The sequence below is a fragment of the Nothobranchius furzeri genome, chromosome 10 (assembly GCF_043380555.1).
Source record: "Nothobranchius furzeri strain GRZ-AD chromosome 10, NfurGRZ-RIMD1, whole genome shotgun sequence".
In the NCBI taxonomy this organism is placed as follows: Eukaryota; Metazoa; Chordata; class Actinopteri; order Cyprinodontiformes; family Nothobranchiidae; genus Nothobranchius; species Nothobranchius furzeri.
Window position 1 is genome coordinate 46286141 of NC_091750.1, and position 12617 is coordinate 46298757.

A 12617-nucleotide genomic window follows, 5' to 3' on the forward strand; every position below is an offset into this window, starting at 1 on the left:
GTTTTCCATCTCGTCTCTGTTTCTGTTTCAGAGGGTGAGAGGGGTGATGATGTGTTAATATTTAGTGTGGTGTCTGTAGATAAAAACATATCTACATACATGAACACACATATATTTTTTTTCTCTCTTTATCTCACTCTCTGTGGGTGGTCTCATCCTTCCAAGCTCGGGTCCTCTACCAGAGGCCTGGGAGTTTGAGGGTTCTGCAGTATCTTAGCTGTTCCTAGATCTGCACTTTTCTGGACTGAGATGTTTTTCCTGGATCGTCACATCTACTGCTTTTACTCCCAGCTGCAGACATTTTCTCCTTTTACTGGCATGAGCAGGGGGGCTGCCAGAGATTTTGGGCCCCATGAAAAAATATCAAGTTGGGCCCCCTGGGGGCTCGTGCATAGCCGGAGCTGGGGTCCCACCCTTCCAGATTCAAAGGGAGAATAAAATATAATATATATACTTTATATTAGTGTTTCAGTTTTGCTTAATTATGTAGGTCTACATGCATTCTTATTTATTTACATATCATTTTCACCAGCTGTCTCTCATTAAACAGTGAATTTCCTTCAACAGAATTAGCAAAATCACTGCTAGAAAAAGCAGGAAATGCACATGCTGAAAGGTGTAAATCTCCTTTTCCCTTTTACTCCCTTAAAATGTATTTATTTATTCTAAAATTCTAAAATTTTTATTTGGACTTTAGATGTTTTTAACTATATTTATTTAATGTGTTTTCTCACTTTAAATCAGTGTTTGCTCTTCACTAGTATACTGCAGAAAAAAGAAATATTTTTAGGTGCTCTACCTCATTTTCAGATTTAGTACATTCCCCCAAAAACTGCTGTATTGAATCCTGTACGTGTATTCTGCCCTCTAATGGAGAGTCTGAATACTGCAGGTGGTAAGAGCCTATTTTATTATCATATTAGGAGGCAAACGAAGGACTGTACAGTTTCTGAAAGTGCAATTTAGAGTTCAGTGTCTGTCTATTTCTCAGAAGCTTTTGCAAGTGGTGCAGTCTGCCTACATTTAAATGAGGTGTTTTTCACTTATTTAGAGGACAGCTTGCCCATTTTAGTTTAAATTCATGCATCTGATTCTAAAAGAGCTGCATGTTTGACACACAGGTGGTGGGAATTAAGAGGTGGTGGTTTTCGCCTTAAGGGGGAAAAAACAAGGAATAGAGGACTGTTGTCTTCACAAAGAAAGAGGGTAGGTTTTCCATCAATGAAAGATTAAATGTGGAAACAACAACAATTAAACACACAGTGCTTCACAAGCACAACCGATGATTAATGCTTCATCGTAGGACGTCCATCTTGGATGGACTGCATCACTATAAGCATGATGAGGTCACCATAATAAATAAATGCATAAAATTCACACACATAATCTACTTGAAAAAAGAAAAACCCGTAATGCGTTTCCTGCTTCTCCCCCTGCTGGTTAAAAGTGGGATTTTGGTTGTCGTAAACAACATTGCCGCAGATTTTGCCAATAAGGACGTTGTCACACAGGGTGTTCAGAAACAAAGAGAAGAAAGTAGGACTTTGTTTGCTACATTTTTAGATGGTTTGAAACTGAAACCAACGAGTTTATACCGCACCGATGTTCACTCTGGGTTTAGCGCTTTGCTTTGCCTTGCCTTGAGAGAACATTACTTTTGTTTCCACTCTCCACCACGATGCAACAAAAAGTTAAATCCTCTTGTGTTTTATATCGACAGGCAGCAAGCTGAACAAGCTAACTGCTAGCCCTAAATAGGCTATCAGGACACAGTAAAGCCATTAGGCACGTAGAGACCTCCCAGTGCCCACCCAGACCACCAAAGTTGTTTCGCCCAGTTTCTGGTGGGCTACAGTCTGTCCGTCCAGAACCATCGGAACCAGTTTGAAACCAATAGCTTAAAGTGTTAAAACTCTTTAGTGTTGCTTTAAGACGGGGTGGGGAACCCTGGTCCATCAAGGGCCGCTATCCAGCATATTTTAGTTTCAACCCTGTGTCATCAGACCTGATTTCAATCAGCAGGTGATTAACAAGCTTCTGCAGAGCTTGATGAGCTGCAGAACAGGTGAATCAACCACTGAATCAGAAGTGTTGGAGCAAAGACATACAGGATACCTGCCCTCGAGGACCAGGGTTCCTACTGGGCTGCATGGTGACGCAGTGGTTAGCACTGTTGCCTCACAGCACGAAGGTCGCAGGTTAAAAACTCGGCTGCGGCCTTTCTGCGTGGAGTTGCATGTTCTCCCCATGCATGCGTGGGTTTCCTCCGGGTACTCTGGTTTCCCCCACAGTTCACAACATGCCCTATAGGTTAGAAATTTATGTAGCGTTGGATAAAAGCGTCTGATAAATAAATAAACATAATTATAAACACTCCTGCGTTAAGAGCTCTAAAGAGCTAAAGTATTGAACTTATCTTTGTGCACTGCAGCAATTCATCAGCACAAACAATAGCTAACTTAAAGGAGGAAACGGCCGGTTCAGGGTTTAAAGCAAAAACTTTTAGGTGACTCCTCTTCTCCTGTAATCCCCAGAATATTCTAATCCTTTCTTTCCTCAAAGCCACAGTGCTCGGCGGGAACAACCCATCCAGCTGTGCTCTCATTGTATTTAATTATCTTCAGTTTGCATTGGTGCGCAATCACAACTAATCTCAGCTTCAACATTATTCTGGAGAACAATGCGAGTGCAGAGAGAAACTCATGTACAGCTTGATTGTTAATGAAGTCGCACTCAATTTGGAATCTTATTTCCAATTAGGACAACCTTTCTGTCCGCCGTCTATTCTTTTGAGCTCAGACTAAACAATAGCTAATGGAGACACTCTGGGTAAAATGAGCTTCTTCTGTACTTCCGTACTGTGAAATACGGAGCAGGACCTCCTGATTCTCTACTGCTCTGTCTGGTTTGGCAAAAACTCAACAAGAAGCCACATTCTGTTTATCAGATTTGGTGAAGGCATTCATCGACTCTGCAGAAATAACATTGCCATTTGGCAGGCAGCCAAACACTGGGGAGAACGTCTCTCGCTATTCATTTATTTATAAGAAAACATTATGGTTCAGTGGTTCGCCCTCTCAACCGTCAATTATGGCCCACCTCATTTGAAATCAGTATTAATACGCATTGTGAAATGCTCAGTTAGATCCGCATCTCAACGTTAATTTAGATAATACTCCCATTTGACAGCTAGGAGAGAACATTTCCTCTGTAATTGTGCTGACAGAGGAGGGACTGTCAGATACAAGCTACTTGTAGTTAACATCACGATGGGCAGTGAGGCGGCCGCTCAGACCGCTGTCCTTTACGCACATCTGTCAATCACGATTTCACTCAAAACTAATAAACATGTTGCCGTAGATTCAAAGCCACATTAATGTGACTTAAAGGAGAAGGAAGGGCTGAATCTAATTTAGAGCAGTGGTGTCCAACCTGCACACACCTGGTTCTTGCTTCATCATACCTGATTCAGCGGCTGAATTGCCTGTTCAGCACGTCCTCGAGTTCTGCAGAAACATAGTATTAACCTAGGAAGAAACGTGAAATAAGCAGGATGGTGGTTCTCAAGGACCAGGATTGGACATGCCTGATATAGGGAATCCTGCTCTCAGCATCTCAGCATATAGCATTTACAGAAAGAGAACCCAGCCGTTGTCAGTACACCAGTACACCAGTGGCTATCCAGGTCTGGGAATCTGTTTTTGAAAACATTAATAAGTCACTAGTTCTTTATTCTGAAGCTGTACACCCAAAAAGCACACGTTTACTTGGAAAAGTTGCATTGAAAACTTTGGGAAAACATGGCTAACTAACCGACACCGAGAGGTTGATGCCTAAATCTAAAAGCATCTCCTAGAACAGGGACCCTCGACTAGCTCATATAAAACAAAGTTCAAGTATTATTGTATCTTGAATTATCAATATTTAAAATGGCTTTATTTTCCATCTTAACTGTTTTGATTGCAAGTTTTAGTTGTCTTTGGAGAACATAAACAATGGCAAGGGTGGAGAGGTCTGGAGGGCCGGATGTGGCCCTCAGACCACCATTGAGGTTCACTGCCCTAGAGGCTGGACCTGGTATAGACCGATTCAGCAAACAATTTGTGTAGGTCGCCATCTAGCAGCACCACCATTGCAGTGGTGACACGTGTCAATGTTTTATTCATTATTCTGTCACTGTAAACTGACCCTCTAGTGACATCATGAATACCTGGACTGAGAATGTTAGACCAGGGGTGTAGACAATGGCCTCCAGTAACTGATAATGGTATATTAAAGGGGATGTAGGCAGTTTTGGCTTGCTTTTAGCACCCCCTATTGTCCATTTAGTAGAACCAAAAGCAAAACGTTTCTCCTTGTTGTGCGTTCATCTTTTTAAAACCATAATCTGCTGAAACATCTCCCCAGCCTTCATTAGTGTCTACAGGATTGATTCACCATTAAATTGAACAAATCAGCTGTGGTCATGATCTAAAACATGCTTGAAGCAGACTGCAGCGCCAGGTATGTCAGCTCAACTCCAACAAACCAGACCGACACTCTGAAGTTGCAGATGCAGTACTCTGGCCACAGGGGGTGGTGGGGGTCAGAGTAAAACTTCATTTACCCTGTAAAAGGTCATTTTAGCACATACTGGCTCAAGAAAACGGTGTAAAAAATAATAACTGCCTAGTATCCCTTTAAATTAATACCGACATTGATTTATTAATTAATCATTTATTTGAGCGATAAACAGGAAAGATTAATATGGAGATAACAGACTGTACCGTTAAACACTGCACATATAGCTTATGTGCGCAGAAGTTAGCAAGCTAACAGTGACATTTATTCATCATGGACACTGGACAGCCAATGTGGCATAAAAACCACCGCAGCACTCCTGTACAACGTAAAGGTGGCTGACAGGCAGGGTACGACTAGCAAGTCCTGCACGGACCCATATCCCGTAGAAGATTTTCTTCCAATCTAGAGTTTTCTGCTGTTTCTGGAACAGCCAACGACTGCACACGCCCTCCTAACCTTCCTAGTCATGTTCACAAAACAAACAACTTCCCCTTCTTGCTGCTTGATTTCAAAAGACTGCTTCGCAGTAATGGTTGCGGCTCCACTTCCATTTTTTTCTATAATCTTTAAGTCCCACCCACCTAATGTAAATAAAAGGAACATAGATGTTGACTTCTTTAACTATTTGTTCAGCCATTCTGTTTTATAATCTACTTGGTTCTAATAAAGACAAAAAGCCCCATTTGCTGCAAAAAATAAAATAAAATAAAAACACCCTGATTGTGCATCAGCTAGAAGCTGTAGGTCCCACGCCCAGCATGCAGAGTCTGGCTTCAAAGAAAAACCAAAACCAAAATGATCAAAGTTGATTTTGGTCATACTTTGAAATTTGAAAAGAACTAAAATATCCTGAAATGTCCAACATTTCCATTCATTTTTTGCAGAAACCACGTGGCTCTTATAAGTTTTACATAAATAGTTCAATTATGCATTTTACTCACGTAGACAGATGTTATTGTTGAACATGTGCAGGATGCGCTGACAGCCCTGCCATTCGTTCCCACTGCCGTCACACGTGCACCACTGGGACACCTCTGTGCTGCTGTTACTCACGTAGTTTGGAGTCATTATGGTCCCTAAAAAATAAATGTTGAAAAACTTTTAAAATTACATTTTTTCTCAGCTCAGATCATGTTTTCCCCACCTCTATGGATGGAAGAGAGTATAAAAACAATACAACCCGTGGATCTCATATCAGCAATTTTCAAGCTTTCAATATTTATAATTGCAGGTCCATATAATTACCCTTTGAGTGTGGAGAAAGTGGAGGAACTAAAATTATCTGCACAACTATCAGGGTTGCTGAAATCAGAATTTCTGTGTCTCAAAACTCAGAGGAGCTTTTAGCAGGTGATCATTTAAAAACAAGACTATTTAGTCTTTACCTGTATGAATGCACACACAAACTGATAAACTCTGTGAGCGTCTTTCTGTTTCAATGTTGTTTTCCTCCATCTCACCTATGAGTCCGGTATAAGCCTTCAGGCACATGGCTCTGCTCTCTCGCACACAGCCAGAGGCAGAAACAGAGGAGGGCTGGCAGTTGTGTTGGAAATCAGCGAGCCGGGATCTGAAAAAAAAACACACACACACACACACACAAGTGTTTTTTATTGGCTAGAAAATGAAAAAAGGTTTGCATATCAAAGTGTTTTATGGGGTCTCATGAATGTGCTAAAAAGAAAGAACAAAAGAACAAATGAGAAAGAGATGAAACAATTTTTAAAACTATCTATGTCTTGTAATTCATTCTAATAGTAACAACAACAACAACAATAATAATAATAATAATAATAATAATAATGATACATAAAGGAATTTAATCTTTCACAGCTTTCTCTATCCTGGTTAAATAAAGGTTAAATAAATTAAAAAAAATTATTCTCCAGAGGTCTGACATTTGTAGTTTCCAGTAAGCAGCGTCACGCACTTTGACTATTATCATCATGGACAACCTGCTGCCATTTGGAGTAAGAAAGTGCTTAAACTTTATTTGTATAGCACCTTTCGCAGGCATAAGCCACAAGGTGCTTGACAACATTTTAAAAGTTTAAACAAGAAATGAGAAAATAAAAACTGTGAATAAAAACAGTGAATAAAAACAATTTATAAAAATAAATAAAAACTTATCATAAAAGGCCAAGACCACACAGAAAACATAACAGCCCTAAAATAACTAGACGAATGCCTGGACTTTGGACGAATTTGGAGGTAGTTGAAGATGCTGGTGCTCTAACTGGAGAGCCCACTTGCTACCAGTGTGACTAAAAGGGAGTCAGCAGAGTCATTGTTATAAAGGGTTTTGTTATTTTATAATGGGGATGTTGATCAAACTGAATATCACTGGCTACTGGAAGTTTTCATTTCTGTTTCAGTAGAAATACGTGTGACACAATGGAGCCTTTTTGTTTTAAACCTGGTACCAATAATGCAGCCAGCGGTTTTAATGACCCCCAAGGGAAAGTTCCTTCTTATAGGGAGATTGAGACTGATGCACAAATGTTTCGCTTTCTAATGAACAATACGCAGAGTAGGAATTTAAAATTACCCTTTTAAAAACAACTCCTACCCAGCTAACAGGGAACGTTCCCATAACTTTCGCTAACATTCTTTAAAAGTTTTTTTAATGTTAGTACATAACGTTGCTAAAGTAATGTTTTCAAAATGTTCTTTGAACGTTATTAATGTTGCTGTAACGTTGATAGAAAATGTTCTTAGAAGATTGTTATAAGAACGTTGTAACAACATTATTTCTGCATGATGAAAGTTCTCATAACGGTGATAGGAAACGTTTTTATAACAATGTTCTCTGAACGTGTATATAATGTTTTTGTGATTGATCAAAGTTCTCAAAATGCTGAAAGAAAACATTCCTAGAACCATGTTCTTGTAACGTCTTTACAACGTTATTTATGGTTGATGAAAGTTCTAACAATGTTTGTTAGAAAACATTCTTTGAACCACATTATTGGAACGTCTTAACAACGTTATTCATGACTGATGAAAGTTCTCATTATGTTGTTTGAAAACATTCATAGAACCTTATACTCGGAACGTTTTCACAACATTATCTGTGATAGATGAAAGTTCTCACAATGTTGCTGGAAAACATTTTCAGAACCACATTCTTATAATGTCTTTACAACGTTATTCATGATTGATGGAAGTTGTCATTACGTTGTTAGAGAACAATTTTAGAACCACATTCTCGGAACCTGGTAACAACGTTATTTATGACTGATGAAAGTTCTCTTAGTGTTGTTAGAAAACATTTTTAGAACCACGTTCTTATAATGTCTTTACAACGTTATTCATGATTAATGAAAGTTCTAATAATGTTGATAGAGAACATTTTTAGAACCACATTCTCGAAACATGGTAACAACGTTATTTATGATTAATTAAAGTTCTCTTAGTGTTGTTGGAAAACATTCTTAGGACCACGTTCTTATAATGTCTGTACAATGTTATTCATGATTGATGAAAGTTCTCATAACGTTGTTATAGAACATTTTTAGAACCAGATTCTCGGAACATGGTAAAACGTTATTTATGATTGATTAAAGTTCTCTTAGTGTTGTTAGAAAACATTCTTAGAACCACGCTCTTATAATGTCTTTACAACGTTATTCATGATTGACGAAAGTTCTAATAATGTTGATAGAGAACATTTTTAGAACCAGATTCTCGGAACATGGTAACAACATTATTTATGATTGATGCAAGTTCTCTTAGTGTTGTTAGAAAACATTCTTAGAACCACGTTCTTATAATGTCTTTACAACGTTATTCATGATTGACGAAAGTTCTAATAATGTTGATAGAGAACATTTTTAGAACCACATTCTCGGGAGATGGTAAAAACGTTATTTATGATTGATTAAAGTTCTCTTAGTGTTGTTAGAAAACATTCTTAGAACCACATTCTTATAATGTCTGTACAACGTTATTCATGATTGATGAAAGTTCTCATAACGTTGTTAGAGAACATTTTTAGAACCAGATTCTCGGAACATGGTAACAACGTTATTCATGATTGATGAAAGTTCTCTTAGTGTTGTTAGAAAACATTCTTAGAACCACGTTCTTATTATGTATTTACAACATTATTCATGATTGACGAAAGTCCTAATAATGTTGATAGAGAACATTTTTAGAACCACATTCTCGGAACATGGTAACAACGTTATTTATGATTGATTAAAGTTCTCTTAGTGTTGTTAGAAAACATTCTTAGAACCACGTTCTTATAATGTCTGTACAACGTTATTCATGATTGACGAAAGTTCTAATAATGTTGATAGAGAACATTTTTAGAACCACATTTTCGGAACATGGTAACAACGTTATTTATGATAGATTAAAGTTCTCTTAGTGTTGTTAGAAAACATTCTTAGAACCACGTTCTTACAATGTCTGTTCAACGTTATTCATGATTGATGAAAGTTCTCATAACGTTGTTAGAGAACATTTTTAGAACCAGATTCTCGGAACACGGTCACAACGTTATTTATGATTGATGAAATTTCTCTAAGTGTTGTTAGAAAACATTCTTAGAACCACGTTCTTATAATGTCTGTAAAACGTTATTCATGATTAATGAAAGTTCTCATAACGTTGTTAGAGAACATTTTAAGAACCCCTTTCTCGGAACATGGTAACAACGTTATTTATGACTGATGAAAGTTCTCTTAGTGTTGCTAGAAAACATTCTTAGAACCATGTTCTTATAATGTCTTTACAACGTTATTCATGATTGATGAAAGTTCTCATAACGTTGTTAGAGAACATTTTTAGAACCAGATTCTCGGAACATGGTCACAACGTTATTTATGATTGATGAAAGTTCTCTAAGTGTTGTTAGAAAACATTCTTAGAACCACGTTCTTATAATGTATTTACAACGTTATTCATGATTGACAAAAGTTCTAATAATGTTGATAGACAACATTTTTAGAACCACATTCTCGGAACATGGTAACAACATTATTTATGATAGATTAAAGTTCTCTTAGTGTTGTTAGAAAACATTCTTAGAACCACGTTCTTATAATGTCTGTAAAACTTTATTCATGATTGATGAAAGTTCTCATAACGTTGTTAGAGAACATTTTAAGAACCCCTTTCTCGGAACATGGTAACAACGTTATTTATGACTGATGAAAGTTCTCTTAGTGTTGCTAGAAAACATTCTTAGAACCATGTTCTTATAATGTGTTTACAACGTTATTCATGATTGATGAAAGTTCTCATAACGTTGTTAGAGAACATATTTAGAACCAGATTCTCGGAACATGGTAACAACGTTATTTATGATTGATTAAAGTTCTCTTCGTGTTGTTAGAAAACATTCTTAGAACCACATTCTTATAATGTCTGTACAACGTTATTCATGATTGATGAAAGTTGTCATAACGTTGTTAGAGAACATTTTTAGAACCCCTTTCTCGGAACCTGGTAACAACGTTATTTATGACTGATGAAAGTTCTCTTAGTGTTGTTAGAAAACATTTTTGGAACCACGTTCTTATAATGTCTTTACAACGTTATTCATGATTAATGAAAGTTCTAATAATGTTGATAGAGAACATTTTTAGAACCACATTCTCGAAACATGGTAACAACGTTATTTATGATTAATTAAAGTTCTCTTAGTGTTGTTGGAAAACATTCTTAGGACCACGTTCTTATAATGTCTGTACAATGTTATTCATGATTGATGAAAGTTCTCATAACGTTGTTATAGAACATTTTTAGAACCAGATTCTCGGAACATGGTAACAACGTTATTTATGACTGATGAAAGTTCTCTTAGTGTTGCTAGAAAACATTCTTAGAACCATGTTCTTATAATGTGTTTACAACGTTATTCATGATTGATGAAAGTTCTCATAACGTTGTTAGAGAACATATTTAGAACCAGATTCTCGGAACATGGTAACAACGTTATTTATGATTGATTAAAGTTCTCTTCGTGTTGTTAGAAAACATTCTTAGAACCACATTCTTATAATGTCTGTACAACGTTATTCATGATTGATGAAAGTTGTCATAACGTTGTTAGAGAACATTTTTAGAACCCCTTTCTCGGAACCTGGTAACAACGTTATTTATGACTGATGAAAGTTCTCTTAGTGTTGTTAGAAAACATTTTTAGAACCACGTTCTTATAATGTCTTTACAACGTTATTCATGATTAATGAAAGTTCTAATAATGTTGATAGAGAACATTTTTAGAACCACATTCTCGAAACATGGTAACAACGTTATTTATGATTAATTAAAGTTCTCTTAGTGTTGTTGGAAAACATTCTTAGGACCACGTTCTTATAATGTCTGTACAACGTTATTCATGATTGATGAAAGTTCTTATAACGTTGTTAGAGAACATTTTAGAACCAGCTTCTCGGAACATGGTAAGAACGTTATTTATGATTGATTAAAGTTCTCTTAGTGTTGTTAGAAAACATTCTTAGAACCACGTTCTTATAATGTCTGTACAACGTTATTCATGATTGATGAAAGTTCTTATAACGTTGTTAGAGAACATTTTAGAACCAGCTTCTCGGAACATGGTAAGAACGTTATTTATGATTGATTAAAGTTCTCTTAGTGTTGTTAGAAAACATTCTTAGAACCACATTCTTATAATGTCTGTACAATGTTATTATTGATTGATGAAAGTTCTCATTACGTTGTTAGAAAACATTTTTAGAACCAGATTCTCGGAACATGGTAACAACGTTATTTATGATTGATTAAAGTTCTCTTAGTGTTGTTAGAAAACATTTTTAGAACCACGTTCTTATAATGTCTTTACGTTATTCATGATTGACGAAAGTTCTAATAATGTTTATAGAGAACATTTTTAGAACCACATTCTCGAAACATGGTAACAACGTTATTTTAATTGATGAAAGTTCTCTTAGTGTTGTTAGAAAACATTCTTAGAACCACATTCTTATAATGTCTTTACAACTTTATTATTGATTGATGAAAGTTCTCATAATGTTGATAGAAAACATTTTAAGAACCACATTCTCGGAACATGGTAACAACGTTATTTATGACTGAGGAAAGTTCTCTTAGTGTTGTTAGAAAACATTTTTAGAACCACGTTCTTATAATGTCTTTACAACGTTATTCATGATTGACGAAAGTTCTAATAATATTGATAGAGAACATTTTTAGAAACACATTCTCAGAACATGGTAACAACGTTATTTATGATTGATTAAATTTCTCTTAGTGTTGTTCGAAAACATTCTTAGAACCATGTTCTTATAATGTCTTTACAACTTTATTCATGATTGATGAAAGTTCTCATTACGTTGTTAGAGAACATTTTAAGAAACACATTCTCGGAACATGGTAACAACGTTATTTATGATTGATGAAAATTCTCATAACGTTGATAGAGAACATTTTTAGAACCAGATCCTCGGAACATGGTAACAACGTTATTTATGATTAATTAAAGTTATCTTAGTGTTGTTAGAAAACATTCTTAGAACCACGTTCTTATAATGTCTGTAAAATGTTATTCATGATTGATGAAAGTTCTCATAACGTTGTTATAGAACATTTTTAGAACCAGATTATCGGAACATGGTAACAACGTTGTTTATGATTGATTAAAGTTCTCTTAGTGTTGTTAGAAAACATTCTTAGAACCGTGTTCTTATAATGTCTGTACAACGTTATTCATGATTGATGAAAGTTCTCATAACGTTGTTAGAGAACATTTTTAGAACCAGATTCTCGGAACATGGTAACAACGTTATTTATGATTGATTAAAGTTCTCTTAGTGTTGTTAGAAAACATTCTTAGAACCATGTTCTTATAATGTTTTTACAACTTTATTCATGATTGATGAAAGTTCTCATAACGTTGATAGAAAACATTTTAAGAACCACATTCTCGGAACATGGGAACAACGTTATTTATGATTGATTAAAGTTCTCTTAGTGTTGTTAGAAAACATTCTTAGAACCACAATCTTATAATGTCTGTACAACGTTATTCATGATTGATGAAAGTTCTCATAACGTTG

The 12617-nt window shown here is 36.0% G+C and overlaps 1 protein-coding gene across 1 annotated transcript in view; it reads right to left on the reverse strand.

The window, feature by feature from the left end:
* The window catches only part of gfra3 (GDNF family receptor alpha 3), a 64758-nt gene that overhangs the window by 10989 nt on the left and 41152 nt on the right, over positions 1-12617 (reverse strand). Inside the window, exons 5-6 of the mRNA XM_015960805.3 lie at positions 6024-6133; positions 5505-5639 (exon numbers count right to left, since the gene is read on the reverse strand). Of these exons, the coding sequence (XP_015816291.1) occupies positions 5505-5639; positions 6024-6133 (245 nt within the window). The remainder of the gene's footprint in view (positions 1-5504; positions 5640-6023; positions 6134-12617) is intronic.